Here is a 19,537-nt window from a genome sequence, read left to right as displayed (position 1 = left end):
ATTTTTAATATCCTGGTTGTTCAAGTATAAGAAAAGTAATTTAAAAGAAAAAAATACTTTGAAACCACAATTGGGAAATACTTTACCAAATTTGGAAGTCAAAATATTACATTTGCATTGAACAATAGTCTAGATCCATAGATAAATACATCTAAATACAAAGATAAGAAAATGTTTCATAGAGATAGTAGCACTACGAAATGCCATAAAAAAAAAATAAAAAAAAATAACAAGTGATGGGAGGGGGAGATTATGATCACCGATGACTTGTGCAAATGACTTTGAACAAAGAAAGATTATTAGCAAATTAAGAAGAAATATGTTTATTTGATGACAGTGCTCTGAACCATAGTCAACTCTCCTTGCAATTTTCTTGGCCATCCTGGCATTATGTTAGTGCCCTAACTTTTTCAATAGCCACTTGCTTAGTTGTTGCATTTGTGCAACAAGTAAAAGAGCAATTGGAAAAGCCACTCTATCTCCATGTTGGGTTGTTCAATGTTGTCATCACTCCTTGTTTTCATCATGCATGTCTGCAATTTGGAGTCTCATAACGTCGGGGTTAGCATAGATTCATCCCTTCCTCTAGAACATTAAACCATGGTGGTGCCTCTTCTCTCTAATTTATCTTGCAAAATAAAACAAACAAAACAAGGTTTCAATTTGGGTATGCCCAATTTAGGGCTTCTGCAATAAAACTAAAAAATATATTTAAATTGATAACATGTTTTAAAAAACTATCTTTTTGGAGGATATGCGCCTTTAGAAACAAAAATAAGAGAAATCTAAAATCTATAATGGAGTGATTCGTCAATGATGGTACAAACTGTAGTGTCAGAATATGCAACCTCTGAATATCCCAATACCTCTATTTTATCGTCATGCCTTGGTTAATCGTGCGTTCTCTCCTTTGGAAAACTATGAACACCTCTACCAACCATTTATAATGCCAATTATAAGCTGCCAAAATATTTTTCATCTAAAATACCCATAAAAAATACGCAACTTGTTTATTGCGCCTATTCAAAAGAAAATTATGCAACAAAATCTAGCAATTTGATTGGAGGAACCAATTTTTGACAGTGTTCTAATGGTTGTGATAGTAGTTGTTGATTTAATACCCACACTTGTTGATTTAATGTCTATTTTTTGACAACATCGCACCAATAGTTGTGACTTTGACAACATCGCACCAATAGTTGTGACTTTTAAAGTTGTTATTGTTGACGATGACTACCTATAGTTGTTAAAAGCAACCAATCTTGTGATGCCAGATTAGTTGAACAACTAGGGGTCTCCCTTTTGCATGATCATTGGTCTCACATTTTTTGGATTGTTTTGGACACCTTGACAAAAAGCATATTGACGTGACACAATATTCAATGACGTGGCCCTATAACCTTAGTTATAAGAAAGAGACTTGCCAAGTAGGTTGCTATAAAAAAATGGGAGTGATTTGAAGTTCTCACATAAGATTTTGAGAAGCATGAAGTTAAGATAAAAAAATAAAATTAATATTTAAATATGAAAAAAAGGAAAAAGATAAATGAGATTTTAAGTTCAAACTGGTATGAATGAATGAATGAAAGATTTTAATAACGTCCATGAGGCCCAAGCAGCCTATGGGACCCACGAACAACACAAAGACAAAAACTCCAGCACTAGGGCATAGTGTTGTTAAACAACTGTAGCTTCTTTTCCAGATCAATCCTTCGATGGTGGATCTTAATCAACAAATTTGTAGCTTTTTCCAAACTAGCATCTTCAAATAGTGTGCTTAATTTGTTAATTTTCAAGGTGTCTTCATAATTCATGCGGATATCGCTATCGCTAAACATTCCATGATAAAATGCCATTCTGTCTCAACTACTTCTACATAGCAAAAAAGACAACCTTTTCTCCCACTCCTTTTTAGGTATCACCCATCTTCATGTTTCACATCTCAAGTGGTGAGAACTTGTCCTTAGCTGCACTATCAACATTTTTGCTTTCCATTTAATATTGACTCCTATGTAACTTTTTTCCTCGTGATCTCCCATTGGGTTGAATTCTTTGATATAATGATTTTTTTTTGGCCCATTTTCTTTATTCCATATACCATGTAGATTCTTTCTACTTACCTCCATTTTTGATTTGACATGCTACTGCCCCATATTTCACACCCATGGAATGACTAAAAGACCAAAAACCATTTTCTTGATTCTCCAATCCCATAATGCAACATTCCTACATCTATTTTGTAGTGAATACAATGCTTTCCATCCACCTTACATTCTTTTGGCTCTAAGGTTTCCCACTTAAACATGTTGTGGAAATCAAGCCGAAGATATGCCTTCAAAAAGAAATTGATCTTGTTTCGGTAGGAGGCCTAATTTTTCTAAGCCGCGATATTAAGGAGCCGCACTCATCAGAGGAGAGCATCGATTCTTGATATTTTCGCGGGCGAACGTTTTCCTTTCGATGGAGAGTTCATCTGCAATGGTGCCTTTTCCTCTTCTCACAACCCCCATTGAAACAACATATAGGCCATGCACCATTCCTTACAGATTCACTTCGGATTCTCCTCACAAACCTACTCCTGCTGAGCTCGCTTGGATCGAAGTTTTCAGGAAGTCCATTCCTTCTTTCAGGCAAGCTAATATATTTGTATTGCATCGAGGTTTGGTTTTTGAAGAGTCCGCTGCATTGACGATTTATAAAGCAACCTTTGAATTACATCAATTGTTTCCTCAGTTTGCCCCATAACTCCCTGTCTATTTAATTTTTTTCAATAAGGCTTTTGTAAATTCAATATCAGGTTTCTTCATGTTAGCGTCCATGGCCGTTATTTAGACACTGGTTAAAGCTTTCGAGGAAATACAGCCCTTTTGCGTTATATGCTCCTGCGATGGCTTTATTTATGACCTTGTCCAGTTGGTTTTCTCAAATATGTTCAGGGTCGTTTTTGAGGGTTTTTTTTGGGATTATCTCTCATACCATATTTCTTGGACTATTTCCGTGCTTCTTTTTCTCCCCAAAATTGGTTAAGTTGAAAGTAGTTGGAGTTAAACTGAAAAAATTTAGCCAAGTATCAAATTTGACATTACTTGAGCTTCTAAAATCACACAATGTAGATACCATAGTGTATAATTGTATAAGGCCTAGTGGGCAATATTTTGATAGAGTCGGAGTTAGAGTAGTGGGTTGAGGAGTTGCCTTAGATCCAATCAAGCTGTTCAGTGGAAGGAGAGCAACATGGTCTGAAAAATCATCAAGCATTGTGTTGACGTTGGTGTTTGGAGAGCGATCACAATGACCTAGTGATTGCACCTTATCACAGCGTTGAGAATGGTAAAATCTAGTAGTGTCACTTGTGTTACCTGGCAAGAAGGTATACCCCATCTGATTGATCATGGATTCAAATGAAGAAGATGAAGATGATTCCAGAAGTAGAATTCATGGTTCTGAGGAATGTGATGGAGGGGATTGTCCATAAATATAATTGACAGTTGAAGCACATGGTAAATTAGGTGGAGGGGATTGTCACTAAATATAATTGACAGTTGAAACAAATGGTAAATTACGGAACATACCATATTTCTTCTACTTGAGGGTTTTGTTTATGACTCGAAACATGCAGTGCTGCATTTCTTTTGAAAGAGTTTGGATGCCCAGAAAACTCCAATGGGCCAATTATATGAACCAAATTATATTAAATTTGTTTAAAATTTACATTTGGAAGGCCTATATTTCTTTCTTGTCAGCGTAGTGCACTCCTCCTACTCCCTCATCTAAATCGTTGCTTTGCTTTCACCCCCAAGACTCACCATGGATATGTGGCATGGATAGTATGATCATATAGTTTGGCGTTTATCATTCCGAATAGCTTTTGATGGTGAAGCAACCACGTGGTAAATTCCTTATTAATAACCTTGCATGTTGAAAAGTTTTGCCTCAAAAATTTATCCGCTCAATTTTTTCGTGGCAAGATAAATTTCATATTTACCGTACCCAAGAGTTTCTCTTGAAAGAGTATTAAATTTATATTTGTCCTTAGTGCATATTTGTAATGTCCTTTCTAATATATAACCAAATATTTTTAACGAATTTAAATATATTTACCCAAAACCTTATAAACCTTGAATTATATCAAGGTTTATTAGCTACCATAACAATTCAGTTTTATATTATAGACTTCATTATTTTACCCTGATTTCTCACAATTTACATATCAATAATAACAACTTGATAGATATACTTTGGATTTGTGTTCTTTAACAAGGTTTAGCAGTGATTGAGGATTGCTCCACAACTTATACATCAAATTCACAATTTTCCTTTCACGAGTTTTAAATTAATATTGAAACCCAGATTTACAAATGAAGTTGAATAAATGATGGAAAGGTAGGTTTCATAATACAATCTAATATTTAATATAATCTAGGATTACACTAAAATACATTGCAATAATAACATAAACAATAACAACAACAAAGCTGCGATCACATTGATTGCCCATATTTATCAATTAGGTCGCAAATGGAATATAGAATTGTAAGACTGCTCTTATATGAAATAGATCTAAAAATACATTACATTACTTTGCTACAATACCTGTACAAATTGAAACACAATAACTCTGCCCATTACCCATGACAACTGCAATGTCATGTAAATGCAATATTGTTGATATTTGCCACTATGGAGGTGCAAACACAACCATTGAGTGAGATTGTTCCTTTTAGATAGGGGTTTTGTCATTTGACACGTGAGATCCAAAGGTTTTTTTTCCCTTCAACCTCTTGCAAATCTATAGGTTTTTGTGCATAGATATGAATGCTTGAACATTCGTGCTTACAACAAGTCCCAATTAGGGTTTTTTTGTATATTTGATAATAATCTTTCCATTCTGTCCTTCAGCCCATTTTACACCTAGAAAGATGTCAAAATTCACAACATTGGCTTCAATCCCATTATTGGTTGCAACTGAGAAAGCTCATATTTGTCTTGTGCCATTTGCATTTGAAACATGCCTAAAATCATACACATGTGGTTGGTTGTATTTGGGAGGTATGGGGAAATATACTTTGCAAATTGCAACTATCCTCTATATTAATGACCAGAGATCTCATAGGGTTTGAAACTCTAACAATTGCATTAATGGAAGTCAAGGTTACATCTTCCTTTGCAGTGTTGGATGCACACACGGATTCATGTTCTAATATTAAATATTGTATTTTGGGTTGGAGAAAATGTTTTTTGGAAGTTGTTGCGTTAGATCTAAGCATTATTGGCACTCTAAGATAAGTTGGAAGGTAGGTGAGGTGAATAGTGCAAAGTAGATGGGAGTATTGGAGTTTGTGAGTTGGAGATACTTCATGACTCTTATCAATTGGTGAAGATCCATGTTTATATAAGAGACATGATGGGAAGGATAAGTCTGGCACTCCGAAGAGGCCAAGGTAGAAGGGTGGGGTTTAGAGGAAAGGGATGATAGGAATCATAGGATAGACAACGTTCCTAGCCCAACAAGAGAAGAAGTGAAGGTGGGTATGCCTCGATGGAGAAGTCTTGACATTCTGATAGGCATAAAGGAGAAACAAAGTTGGGAGGAAGGGCATGTTGGTATGGTGAAGTCCAAAAATCCGGTGGGGATCAAGGAAAGGTTAGATTTAGATAGGAAAGCATGCTTGGACAAGGAACTCCAAAACTTTGACAACTAACAAACACTCAAAAGACTAGGCCTACCTTCCATAGTGCCATAACTGACACACCTAGGGAAAAATTTGTCGGAACAATTTTTTTTTAAAACAACAATAACAACATGCCACACTTGCGCTACAATGTGCACACAAGTATTGTATGAGACGCAATGACACAAAGGTAACAACAACAAGAATGACCTCACCTTTGCACAAGCAAGGTAGTACTAGGGGAAGACTTTACAATCGTAGAACAAATCCACCATGGACTTGTGAGAGAGGGGATGACACCTATATGATGATTGATTACTGATCCCCGATCGTGTTTGATTACTAACCCTCGATCGCTTTTTCTGACAACACCACACAAGGATAGGTTGAGGGAATCCACACCTTACAACTCTAATAACACACTTGAAAACCAACACTAATGATGGAATGCCTAAGTGCTAATACTAGTTGAGTAGATGGCGAGACTCCCAATTTTTGAACACAAGGAGTAGGATGAGGGTACAATCACCACTAATCCACTCAATTACAATGTTAGACAATACTAAACATAAGGACCAACCTTCACAAGAGACTAAATGACTAGGAGATACAACCTTCCATCAATGGGAATAATGTTGATTTGCATCCAATCAATGACACGCTTCGCAAAGCAAGGAGATGCCTAAAACTTGATGTATGGAACTTGTTGATGAAATGATAACATGGAAGACTCACAAGTCCAAGGGGGCAATTTTTGTAGAAGACTTGCAAGATCAAGGGGGCGATTTATGTGTACAAAGTTTCGACAAGAAACAAATGGATGACTCAATCGGATAACGAAGCAACAAAATCAGGCATCAGAGAACACCGACGCCCAAAGAGGACACTAGCGCCCCAGGCATAGGTGTCTCAGTTTGGTGCTAGAGTCCTAATCTAGTGCTGGAGTCCAACTCTGGGACTAGAGTCTAGTCCTAGTGTTGAACTCTTGTCTAGGTGCTATATTCTTGGGTTAGTGTTGGTGTCCTAACCAATGAGCAAACCCAAGCTAAGATTTGGTCCTTAGGACATTCCAAACGCCTCAGAACTACCTATATTGCACTTGACAAACAACAAACTTAGAAAATGACAAAACGACTCAAGTCCAAACAAAGAATTCTATCTCTTGGGCACGCAACAATAAAGACGTGCATAGGTAGTGGTATGATGATCTCCCTAAGAATTCAACATGTTGTCCAAAGCAAGTCGGACAAGGGAAAAGTGGATTCCAGTTTTGTCCGTTTAGTAGAACACACAAGGGTTCCAAAACGGTCCACAAGATGAGCTGATTCTCAATGACACACAATTCCGACTTGGGGGATAACTAACACAACGATCAAATCAAAGATTGAATGCTATCAAACTTAGGATACATTTTGAACCCAAATTCCAAATGTTCACTAGGTTCATTTACCAACGTTGCAATAATTGAGCGATCGAACAACAATGAGCATGTTCAACTCCAATGTTGAAGCACTTAAAAGCGTACGTGATACAATTACCATTTACCCACTCAAGAAGGTTCAATAATATAAAAATTACAATTACAAGAGGACTCAAATGTGCTTTCAACATGAGTTACATCGAATGAACAAAGTATGATAAGACATGAGAAACCTTTGTCGATTTGAAGCCTTCTTTGACTCCAACCATGATTCTCTAATTCTCAATGGTGGTTTCCAAGGCACCCAACCTCGTGGGATCAAAAGATCTATTCCCGTTGTACATGGTTGTAGGCCACAAGCACACTCACACCAAACACATTGGGAGAAGGTGTCATGCCCCCTCTATGACAACAAATGCTCGTACAATCCTTAGTAGAGAAAATTGTCTTATTATTAAAACTTTACAATTTTGTTGAAATCTAAATCGGATCCAAACAAATAGCACATTAAAGGTGATCGATCTGACCCCACAGTAATACATAGGCTGGTTAATGTACATTGATCTCTATTAAGGCACATATACATATGATGATTGAGCGAGTCAATTAAGTTAGAGATCTCACTTGATAATAATAACAATCTGTATTCCAACTTATGCTTAGTCTAAAATATTATTAAAGATTAACAATGTGCGATTACCCCCTAAACCATAGCATTTTATTTGTGAAAAGGCAACGGTCATTATTAAAAGAGACATCCCTTTTAGAAAGAGACACTATGGGGAAGATATGACTCTGCAATGTCAATGGGGAGATATATATAATACAGATCGGGTATATATATATAATACAGATCGGGTATATATATATATATATATATATATATATATATTTATATATAGTGCATTGCATTATAGATTGGTTAATTTGCTAAATGTTTTCATTTGATAATATAGATATTCCAATTGCATTTAATATATGCATAATTAGTAATATAGTAGGCATGTGTAATGACAAGAAGATTCATTTAAGACCTACCACCATTAACTGTCTTATTATGGAGGGGGGGATAGGGTACATACAAGGAAGACAAGTAGCATAAGGTCCATTTGAGTAGTGGTGACCCGAGAGGGATTGGGAGGTTGAGTGACAAGTGTCATTCCGTGCTCTTGGGCTTTGATGGTTAGGCTCCAGATGCCTTGTGTGATCCCCTAGGGTACTTCAGGATGCAGGTAGGTTACTGGGGAAGATCTTAAGAGAATCCTACTTGTATATTATATTAAGTATAGTGGTGTTTAGGATTCTTTCAATAACATTGTGGAATTACATATATTTGCTCATCTGTTATGATAGTGATTAAAATTCTATTTGAAACAACGATAAAATATGTGTTTATTTATCTATTGAAAACTAACTTTGTTGCAGGCTCTAAATCAAGGCATTAATCTAGGCCTCATTTGAGGAATTTTAGGGCAAATTAAGTTAAGTCCAAATAGGGGACATTACAGAAGGCTTACACACACGCCATACATGAAGTATACATGCATCACACATGTAGAGAAAAGTCAATCACCATCACATGATGGGTCAAAATACAAAACCTTATTGGGCACAACGTAATGGTATACAAGGCACTCCCATTGGGATATTCACCAATGGAGTAAACAAAAGAGTCATCATTGGGCATGATCACCAATAGCATAACCAAAGCACTCACATTGAGTACACTCACCAATGGAAGGAAACATCTCTGCAACACAAGGTTAGAAAGGACTAGATCTTGGAGAGGGGGTAGGGAGTGTCATTACAAAGCTCACTGGTATGGCTAAGTGGAGTTGGGTGTGATCAACTTGCTCCTCGAGGAATCCAACCGTAGAAGTCCCAATGCCCCTAGAGAGGGCATGCCTTCCACACTCACACTTGAGCCTATACAAGCACTCCAAGTATTATGAGGCAACATAACCTTGATTAATTTTGTTGCCTAAATGTCATTAGTTTTCACTTATTAAGGAAACTGCCCAACAAGATGTCTAACAGGCCACTTTGGGCTAGGCAAATGTTGTGAGCCTCTCTCGTACTTCTCTCTAACACCTATGCTGCCCTAGGTTCATCACATTCATTAAAAAATTAAATGTGGCACGAAAAATAATGCAACAATTTTGACTCCACAAGATTTTGAACATAAACCATGAATTGTGTAAAACAAAATTTTATGAAGGAAACTTCAAATCTCCCAATCCAATTTATCTGAAAGCATATTAAAAATAGAAATTTTTCTTAATTTTCCAATCTAAAAGCCTTAAATTTTTCAAAAACTCCATTAATGAGACCTTTGAATTTCAAATTTTTAAATTTAAAAAAATGAAAAGTACCGTTTTGCTCTAAAAATTCATAGCAACCACTTTATGAAATAAAATTTTTGATTTTTGGGCATTAAATTCTTTTTAGCATTATGAGAGCATAATTTCAATGATTTAAAAAATTTCAAAAACAATTTTAATCCCACTTATTTTCCAAAATTTTAAATGCATTGGGAATGTCTTATGCTTCCATAATGGTATACATGGCATTCACAATGCAAAAGCATAATTATTGGAGGAATGAGCAACTTAACTTAATTTTGTTCCCACAGAAATCACACAAATCTTGAAAAACATAACTAGAGAGAGAATCCATGCAGGCAACCAGGCTTCTTCTCATTCTTATCTGATCCAAAACAAATCCCAGCCAAAGTCTATTCTTGATTGCACCCACAATTCCAATTTTCCAAAAACGGCAAGGAGAGTGTATTGAGAGCCCATTTTCCCCAAAACAAAGATTAATAAAATGCAAGTCTAATTCCTTTTTTTGAGCATTTTTTATTTTTCAATTTAAAAATACATTTTAATTTCCTTTATCTCTAGTTTCTAATTTTATTTTCTTTTCACAATTGTTTCCATTTCCAAACTTGAAAACAAATAAACATTTAACCTTGACTAATTTCTGCCAATTAATTATGATGAAAACACATATAGCAATCCCATTTCATTTTTCCATTTATTTTAGCATCTAAAAATTCAATTTGACTTTCAGGTAAAAATTAACCTCATGCACTCTTTCGAAATGTAAAATTCAAAAAAACATTTACTTCATTCCAATTTCATAACTAAAATATGATTAAATCACGCAATTTGCAACTCAAACTATTTTTATAGAAAAATGCAAAATTTAAGAAATTGTTTAAATCATGCAAACATTGGAATTCCACGACATGGATTTGGGTCAACATTGGTCAAATACATCATAAATCACACTCATATCGAGTATGATAGGGTTTCGGCAAAAAGGGATGGCCTAGTGTGACATTTCTTGTATAACTACCGTTGGGGAAATAACTTAGCCTGTGTAGCCAGGTGGAGAAATAGCCTTTTACTTGTAACTACTCAACACACATCAAGGGTACATGCTTAATATATATATAGCTGAAGCATAGCATAATTATGCAACAAGGTACACCATCATAAAGTGTAATAGTAAACATCCATACATGCATAACATATAATCATTGAATTCGAACATCAAATAATTAGGATCACATTTAAACACTGCATAAATAATACCACACTCTATGAATTGCAACACTATGGTGCGCCAAACATATAAACATCACCAACAATCAATATTTCAAGAAAAACATGTCTCAAAACATGCGGGTGATCCAAACAATTCAAGCAGAGCAAGAACATAACCAATAATGAAGACGGTGAAGCTGAATCACCAATAAATGTTCACAACAAGAAGCATAAGCACTAGTATGACCTATGCATCCTTTGAGACAGTCTAACACAATGTCGAGGTCAAGCATCTCAAGGCTGCAAATGGGGAGGCACTACATCCTCCCTCATTAAGATTAGGCTTACTCCTAGAAGCCTGCACAATGCAAGGATAGGGTATACCTAGTATTTGATCCTTCCAATACAACAAAACTTATAAGATCAACTCTCTACATTCTCATCAAGTTTAGGCTTCAAACACACATCACATCTCTAGAGGTGCACGAGCTAAGTGAACACCAACCACTGTTTGCAACCACCTCAAAGATCACCACTCTACCTCCACTAGTTGTCACTTTGACCAAGGGCAAGGACCAACTACGGAGTCCAACAAGCTACAAGCCAATAGAGTCCTATTCAAGGAGTACCACAATTGCTAGGAAACTCCAATCTAGCCTCTCACTTAGTTAAGAAAAAGGCACATAAGATTGCAAATCCTACCTTTTCACGAGGCTAACAACCACAAGGCTGCACTTCCTATGGTCTTTCCTAAGATGAATATCTTAACCTACAAAGCTACAACTCAAGAGCTAGCGAAAAATCTCCCATACAGCTAGGGCAACACTGCCTCATCCCCATGCTCACCAAGAGCATGTACTACAGTTCCAACCGTGTTTACACTTCATGACGTCCTCCCTCGGGCACCACTTTAAAAAAGCAAGGATTTCCTTAACACACTAGCATTGTCAAAGTGAAACTAGGGACAGCTTAGGGGTTCTTGGAAGCAAGAATGTAGAAAAATATTTTTGAAGGTATAAGCATTCCCAACCAATGAGGCTTAGCAACCCCAACACTCACAAGGAAACAACCAAGGAGGCAACTAAACATTAAGCAGAGGAGAAAAACTTAGATTTTCACCATCACTATGCTTGACTATGACCACCCTAAGGCTTTAACAACCCAACAAGGTCATTAAATCATGATCAACAAGGCAACAAACACTAAGTGTCTTCAAAAGAGAATACACAGGATATTCATTATACTAGAATTGCATCCTCTTTGAGCCTTATGCTAGGAACACCTCACATTTATCAAGGAGAAACTCCTAAAAACACCAAGACAACCTAAAATGGCAACTCCAAAAGGGATAGATAGATAATCATAATATAATAAATATAAATAATATGTGCCGAAGCACTTACTAGTGCACCTTCATACCTGTTGACGTGTATTTTGTACACTGCCAAACACAGAATAAAATACCCAAGGGTACCTTATCCTCTCTTGAATAAAGCCTCTGATTGCTGAAGCTATCGCGAAAAAGGATCAATCAGGATGACTCCAAGGTTCTTTGATGTAGGGTCTCTACGTGTGGATAAGCTCGCCGTGGTATGATGTGATTTGCTGGAATCACAAGGGGACTTACATTTGATGATTGAACTTCCGATCTGCTTTACTGGAACACAGGCTCTTACTAACTTAGATTTGAAAAAAAATGAAAAAAGGATAAGGGCGAAGAGAGGATCTAATCCTAATACTAAGAATGTAGGAGCAATGATTGATTTTTGATGAAATTCTAACTAGGTCTTGTTTTGACATCAATGGAACATCTACACAAGGCTAGTGCGATCTTCTAAGGGGAGCTTTATGATGTTCAAATTATCACCGCAGGCATAGACACCATCAAGTTGATGCATATCAATGAAGAAGCGACAAATTGAAATTGAGCTTAAGCCGAACGATTCCAGTTGACTACACAAGGCAAGCCTGCAATCAACAAACTGCTAGTAGTATGGATATACGAATTCCATCATCAATCAATCACATTTCCTCCATTCATCTAATTATCTACCATCTAAGATTGAAGACTCAACAAGAAACCATGCAAATTGCAAGAAAACGACATATTTCACCATTACTTCAATGAAAATGGAGTTTGTTTACAATCAATGGCAACAATTTCTTGCCTTGTCCTCCTATTCTACTCTAATTGCTATTCTATCAACTTCTAACTACTTAACTGCTTTCAACTATTTCTATACTATCTCTCTCTCTAATTCTCTTTACAAAATGAAATGTCAGGGCTTATATAGTGCCCACAATACAATTCAATGGCTTAGATCCATTTGAGATCAATGGCCAAGATTTTACAATGAAAACCCTAATTAGGGTTTGTTACAACCATTACATAACGTTTAATGCTTGACCAATGAAATAATTGTATTGCTTGGACACATGTTCTCTCTAGAAAAATCGACCAATGGATAGCCAGGGTAGGTACATCAGAGTTTGTGCCACCTTCCATGAGTTAAGTACATTGAATCTGGACATGCTGAGGTGGACCTTACTGATTGGAGAAATGATGACTAGGACGCCACCTCATTTGACACTTGTAACTTGGTAAATATTCAACTTGATGTTGTTGAAGAGCTAGCTTTAATTAATTCATCTGGTATTATCTGCTTCTTCAATGAACCCTTGTTCTAACTCCATGCGTCCTTGATGTGCAGGATGATGATGTACCTCGCCTTGGAATGTTGGATTGAAAGAGGTTGCCCATGTCCTGGCTTGATCGTCCTGGCGAAGACCGTCCTGGCGAAGACCATCCTTGATCCGGCTTGATTTTCCTTGAAGAGATCTCCATTTGATGCCTACACAACATTTCAAAATTAGTACCATGATTTTGCAATGAATACATAACATAAATTAGAGAGCAAATTTTAGGAAACTTAATGATAAGTCCTTTATTAATCATTTCCTAAAAACGACTATTGAGCTATGAATTCAAAATTTCAAAATTCAAAATTAAGGCAATGACGATCAAAATTCGAAATTAAAACAAGAGATCTTGCCATACCTTACTTGAGAACTTAACTCTAAAATGCAAAATGAGGAATTCGCCTAGGCAAAAATCAAAATTTGATGGCTTCGACGTGATCTTGAAGGATAATGAACGTCCTCTTTGTCAATTCGCCACCCTTGGGGATATCTTTGATGTGTTCCTCAATGTCCTTGGCAAGTTCGCCTAACTTGAAACTCGAACTCCTTTGGTAATGCTTGCACCTTCCCTTTGAAATTCGCTCCTCCCCTTGAATGATAATTTCGCACTTCCTTTATATACTCCAAATCTCATATGAAAGAGGATGCTTGAATAATGATTTAAAAATGAAATAAACACCTCCTTTTATAAGCACTTTCCTCATGCATTACCTTAGGCCGACTTGGTGAAAACAAAGATAATTAAAAGCCTTTTTTAATCAAAACCAAGGCCGACTTTTGTAAAATAAACCCAAGCGCTCAACTTGTTTTATAATTAATTAACTTTATGCCTTTATAATTAATTTTTTCGATTTTTAATAGGCAAAATTAATTAATAAATGTTATGCGTTATTTTTAAATGCCACTTAATTAAATTTTCAAAACCTATCAAATTTAGCATTTAAAATAAATTCAAAAAAACTTGTTTGAACGCCAAATTTTGAAGATGAAAGATACGTACCTCATCGCCCTGGTCCCTAACTGAGGGACAGGAGCGATCTACCTTCTTGGTCTTGATTCGTGCAATTTTGACGTCCAAAGTATTTATTTCCACGTTGATTTAGACATTTTTGCTAGGATCTTTGAACTTAATTGACTTGTTTGTGCGAATGAATGCATCTCATGACTATTATCGCCCTGGTCCCTTGGAGAGGGACAGGAGCGATCCATCAATTTTTACTTGAAATTCTCCGTTCTTGATATCAACTTCTCCTTTATTACCTTTCAAACAACGCTTTGAACCCTTTGCAAGTTTGTTTTGTCATGATCTTCAAAGGAAAATGAGTGCTTTGGCAAATATCGCCCTGGTCCCTTCCTGAGGGACAGGAGCGATCTTAGTGTCCTGGCTCAAATTTGCAAACTTTTGATCTTCGTTCTTCGTTCATTGCCTTCCAAAGGACGTCCTTGACCTTGGCTATCCTTGCCTTGTCTTGGTTTTGAAGGAGCATGAGTGTTTTAATAAAAATCGCTTTGGTCCTTGTCCAAAGGACAGGAGCGATATAGCTTCTTGGTACAAATTGGTGAACGTTTGACGTTTGAAGCCTTTGGTATATCACCTTCGAAGGACGCCTTAGACCTTTTACCACCTTGCAAAACCTTGACTTGGCATGAATTTTACATGAATTGGCAAATATAATAGATATCGCTCTGGTCCCTTCCTGAGGGACAGGAGCGAACTTCAAGGTTTTGAGTTTGTCCTTGTTTCGACCAATTTGCCATCACTTTCATCGCGTAGAATGAAGTCCTTTTGAACACCTTGGACGCTTGAAACTTTTGAAATCTATGCCTTTATGGAAATATCGCTCTGGTCCCTGACTGAGGGACAGGAGCGAACTTGGTCTTGTAGGCTTCATCTTACTTTGCCAGCTTCCAAATTTATCTTCAATGGTCTCGTAATGTCCCCTTTCATTCATCCATGCCTTGGAATTCATTGTAACTTGGCAAGAAATTTGTCTAAGACAAAAATCGCTCTGGTCCCTGCCTGAGGGACAGGAGCGAACTTGGGCATTTGGGTCCCTTGTTGACGTTTGATAATCTTCAATTTGTCTTCAATGGGTTCAATTCATCTCCTTTCTTGCCTTCAAACATAAAACTTGCTTGATCTTTGCCCAGATCGTACCTTATGAAGAATTTCGCTCTGGTCCTTCAGTGAGGGACAGGAGTGAATTTGACCCTCTAGGCAAAAACTTCATCATTTCATTGTTTTTGATCAAGTCTGGATGCTCTATCATGCTCATTTCGTCCTTCACCATGCCTTTGATGTCTCAATTCGTCCAAACAAGGTCAGGAATGGCTCAAATAAGTATTATCGCCCTGGTCCCTTGGTGAGGGACAGGAGCGAAATTCGCTCTGGATCCTCAGTGAAGGACATGAGCGAAATTTGACTTTCGAACTCTCTATCAGGGTAACTTTTATGGAATATAACATTTAAGTATAAGTGACATACTTTAAGTTATATTCCATATATACTTTCAGGATGTTTGAGAGTGGTTTCAGACCTCCAGGAGATATATTGCAAAATCTAGTTTTTGGAGGTTTTTTCAGTTTCCAGACTTAGTCAAATTTCAGGATCAGGACATTCCAGACTTAGCCAAATTTCAGGATCAGGACCTCACTCAAGTCGGACTTGCTTATCCATGTGATCCCCGGGCGATACTCAAAATGCAAAGGCTAGCTAACAAAACCCTAAAAAACTTAAAGAACAAACCCTAAAAAGCAAAAAAGCAAGGGTCTCCATTTGCAATGGGGCGATGTGTGAAAATGTCACAACAATACCCCGCACTATGTCAAACATAGGTGCAACTATGGAAATTGTATCTAAAAGGACATGATGTGCTCCTTCATGCTATCAAATGGCATGGCTTTTAGTGCTTACAACACCTCAAATAAACACAACTAATTTCAAAGCACTACGAAGCATGGTCTCAAGACCATAACAAGCAAGATCTATTCACACAAAAACAAGCATAGTTGGTGGACTAAATCACATCCAACCGTCTATTAGAAGACAGATTTGGGCACAATGCAAACACAAATTTCAATAAAACTCAATCTCAAGCTTAGAAGACACAACACCAAAACACTATCACCTAGAGACTCACACACACATCATTCAGATCCATAAGGTATTCATGCCAGCTCACAAGCCAAATACATTCATGCAATGCATTTCACAAGTTTTCAACACAACACAACACATCCACCTTTATTTCACAATGAGCAGGAAATTTGATTCAACATGATTCCAATGAACACAATACCAAGAATTAGCATTTTCTCCGCGATCTACTCCCTTGTACATTCTATTAGGTGTTCATCATGAACTTGATAGAGAACAACATTTATACCACACAGGACCAGCAATTCAAAACAATTACAATAGCCACCCCAAAGGTAGAGAATACCAAGGGGAAAGAATTATCTATCTAACAATAAGAATTAAAATGAGTTTAATTGAAACGCTAAATTGAGCATGACCAGGGGTCAGAAAATAGAGAGTAAAAATTTTGGTTCTTGACTGCTCATAAGAACAAAAGAATTCAACCACCATTTCGTGTACAACAATTACAGAATTCACTAATAACCCAAAATAAAGTTTCAAACTTGGGGGCAACTATTACCTGAATTGAGTGACCAGCCACATTTGAGGGAGTAAGTGCTACACAACGTCTTGGGAGTACAACATCCAAGATGCGGTAGATAACATGTCCAAATACATCACACTTACGTATCATCAAATTCACTTAACTATGCCAATGAAAACCACATCAACACAGTGATTCTACCAAGCATAATTTCATTAAATATTTAAACATGCACACTATGCAAGAGGGGAAACAATGCAATTTAACTGCCTAGGTTCCCTCAAGAATCCTAGGAACAACATGATTTGGGGACATAAGTCATTTACCCAAATATTCTATTGCAATATTCCAACATTTCACTCATGCACTAACACAACCATATCATGCATATGACGATGCAACCACACATAGATAAATCCAAAATGCCTTCTGGCAAACATTACCACATGAATGCAATTTCACAAATCAGGCATATGACATACACCTCACTTGCATTTAATGTACCATGCACATAAGGAAATTCATTGTGTCCAATCATGAGCCAAAACATTAGCACCAAATTCAAACCAAGTGATCCCACAATCACACCATCTAAGGAAACACACAAGCATGGATAGGACTACTCCATGGTCGCTATACCTACATGCTTGGAAAGAAACGATACATCGAGAAGGAAATCAGATACAAAGGCACTTCTCAGAGAACTCAAGCGTCACTTGCAAACAAGCATCTCTCAAATATATCATGCTAGGTGCAAACTAGTCAACAAAATTTGCTGCCAACAACACTCATACACACATGCACCAAGACACGATGAAAGCTCACACATAATGAGAAATGCACCAGGAAGTGATCATTCCCCACCTTAGGAGACTCTCAACCAGGGGTAGCTTTCCTTCTCTGTTGAATGTAATAGGGCCTAGGAGGTACTCTTCCTCCTCTATACACTATATTAAGATTACAGGTAGCTTTCCTTCCATGTCAAATATGATAGGGCCTAGGAGGCACTCTTCTTCCTCACGAGTCATTTATATATCAACAATATATGCATTAAGATTACATAATCGAAATGTATTGTTAGTGATTTCCCCTGTTGTTTGTTCTATATGGTCACTTTAGGGATCAACACAATAGATGTTAAATCACATTTTGGTGATCCTTTGTTCAATGTATTCATAGCATTTATGTCAATGGATGTTGAATCCCTCTTTGATGAACTTTACCCAATTTATACATAGCACTTATGTCAATAGAGTGTGATAACATTCATTCATTCTTATCCAATCGTGCTCATTTGTATGGGAGATTCATTGTGATAATTTCTGGAAATAAGAACAGTTTGTCCTCCTCATCTAACAGTGGTAGCTCAAGAGAAGGTGTAATGTGCTGACCCAGTGCCTTTTTAAGGCAAGAAACATGGAATTCATCGTGAATCTTGTTGTCTCTGGCAGCTCCAACTCATAAGAAATTTCTCCAATCCTCCATGTAATCCTGTAGGGGCCATAAAAGTTTCAATTTTTCTGCACCACTCCTGTTAAGTGAGGACTGTTAGTAAGGCTGCAATTGTAAGGATACCATGTCTCCAACCTCAAAGGTTCTCTTATTCTTGCGCCGATGTACATAAACCTTTTGTTGGTTCCATGCTTGCTGGATATTCTTTTGCAGAAACTTCATAATATTTTGATGCTCCTTTATTCAATCTCTGGCCTGAGGTACTCTGCTATTTGCAATAACCAAGTCTACCGAAGAGGTGGCATCATACCCATATAGAGCCCTGAAGGGTGTCATCCTGATGTTCATGTGATAAGTGGCATTATAGCAATGCTCGCCTAGATACAATCACTTGACCCAAGCCTTTTGATGACGAGCTGTATAATTCCTTAACTATCCCTCAACCCACTTGTTTACTATTTCTGTTTGCCCATCTATTGTGAGTGGTAACTTGTGCTCGGAGTCAATTCTGTACTTGCTAATCTGAAGAGCTCTTGCCAAAACACACTGAGGAATTTGCTGCCCTAATTACTAACAACATTTCTAGGCAAGCCATGGAGCCTAAATATTTCTCAAAAGAACAAATCTATCATGTGTGGTGCCTTATATTATATTTTGATGGTATGACAAAGAAATGCACATACTTAGTTAATCTATCCATCACCAAATATATGTAATCTTACACTGCACCTTAAGAAGTCCTGTGATGAAATCCATTGATATGCTTTCGATCACTTTTGATTAGGGATGAGCAGGGGCTGCATTAAACTTGTTGAAGAAGCATGTTAAGATTCATTATGCTGAAAAACAGCGCACTCCCAAATGTGCCTGAGAATATCATCCTTCAACCCCTTCCTAGAAAACCTCTCTGTCACCTGCTTGTAAGTTTTGAAGTAACACTGGTGACCTACTAGTGGAGTATCATGGACAGCCATGAGAATCTTTTCCTTCATTTTTGATTCAGGTTCCAATAGATTCTGTCTTTATAGAAGATGATGTCATCAATTACCTTATACCGATCATCTTGAATCTTCCCATCCATAATCTCAAATGCAAAAGTAATCTTAGAGTACACAACTA

At 37.0% G+C, this 19,537-nt stretch overlaps 1 protein-coding gene across 3 annotated transcripts in view; it reads left to right on the top strand.

The window, feature by feature from the left end:
- Positions 1-2,284: 2,284 nt before the first annotated feature.
- The window catches only part of LOC131031986 (damage-control phosphatase At2g17340), a 230,822-nt gene continuing 213,569 nt past the window's right edge, over positions 2,285-19,537 (top strand). For 2 of the 3 annotated variants that reach the window (XR_009372409.1, XM_059220164.1), the window contains exon 1: positions 2,288-2,630. Coding sequence is in view for 2 of the 3 variants with exons in the window: in XM_059220164.1 (XP_059076147.1) it covers positions 2,461-2,630 (170 nt within the window). In the remaining variant the exon portion in view is untranslated. Of the gene's footprint in view, positions 2,636-19,537 lie in introns of all 3 variants that reach the window. The other variant, XM_057962861.2, reaches the window with a different exon arrangement.

The sequence above is a fragment of the Cryptomeria japonica genome, chromosome 4 (assembly GCF_030272615.1).
Source record: "Cryptomeria japonica chromosome 4, Sugi_1.0, whole genome shotgun sequence".
Taxonomy (NCBI): domain Eukaryota; kingdom Viridiplantae; phylum Streptophyta; class Pinopsida; order Cupressales; family Cupressaceae; genus Cryptomeria; species Cryptomeria japonica.
The sequence above is the reverse complement of the archived record's forward strand: the minus strand, read 5'-3'. Positions and strand labels throughout refer to the sequence as shown.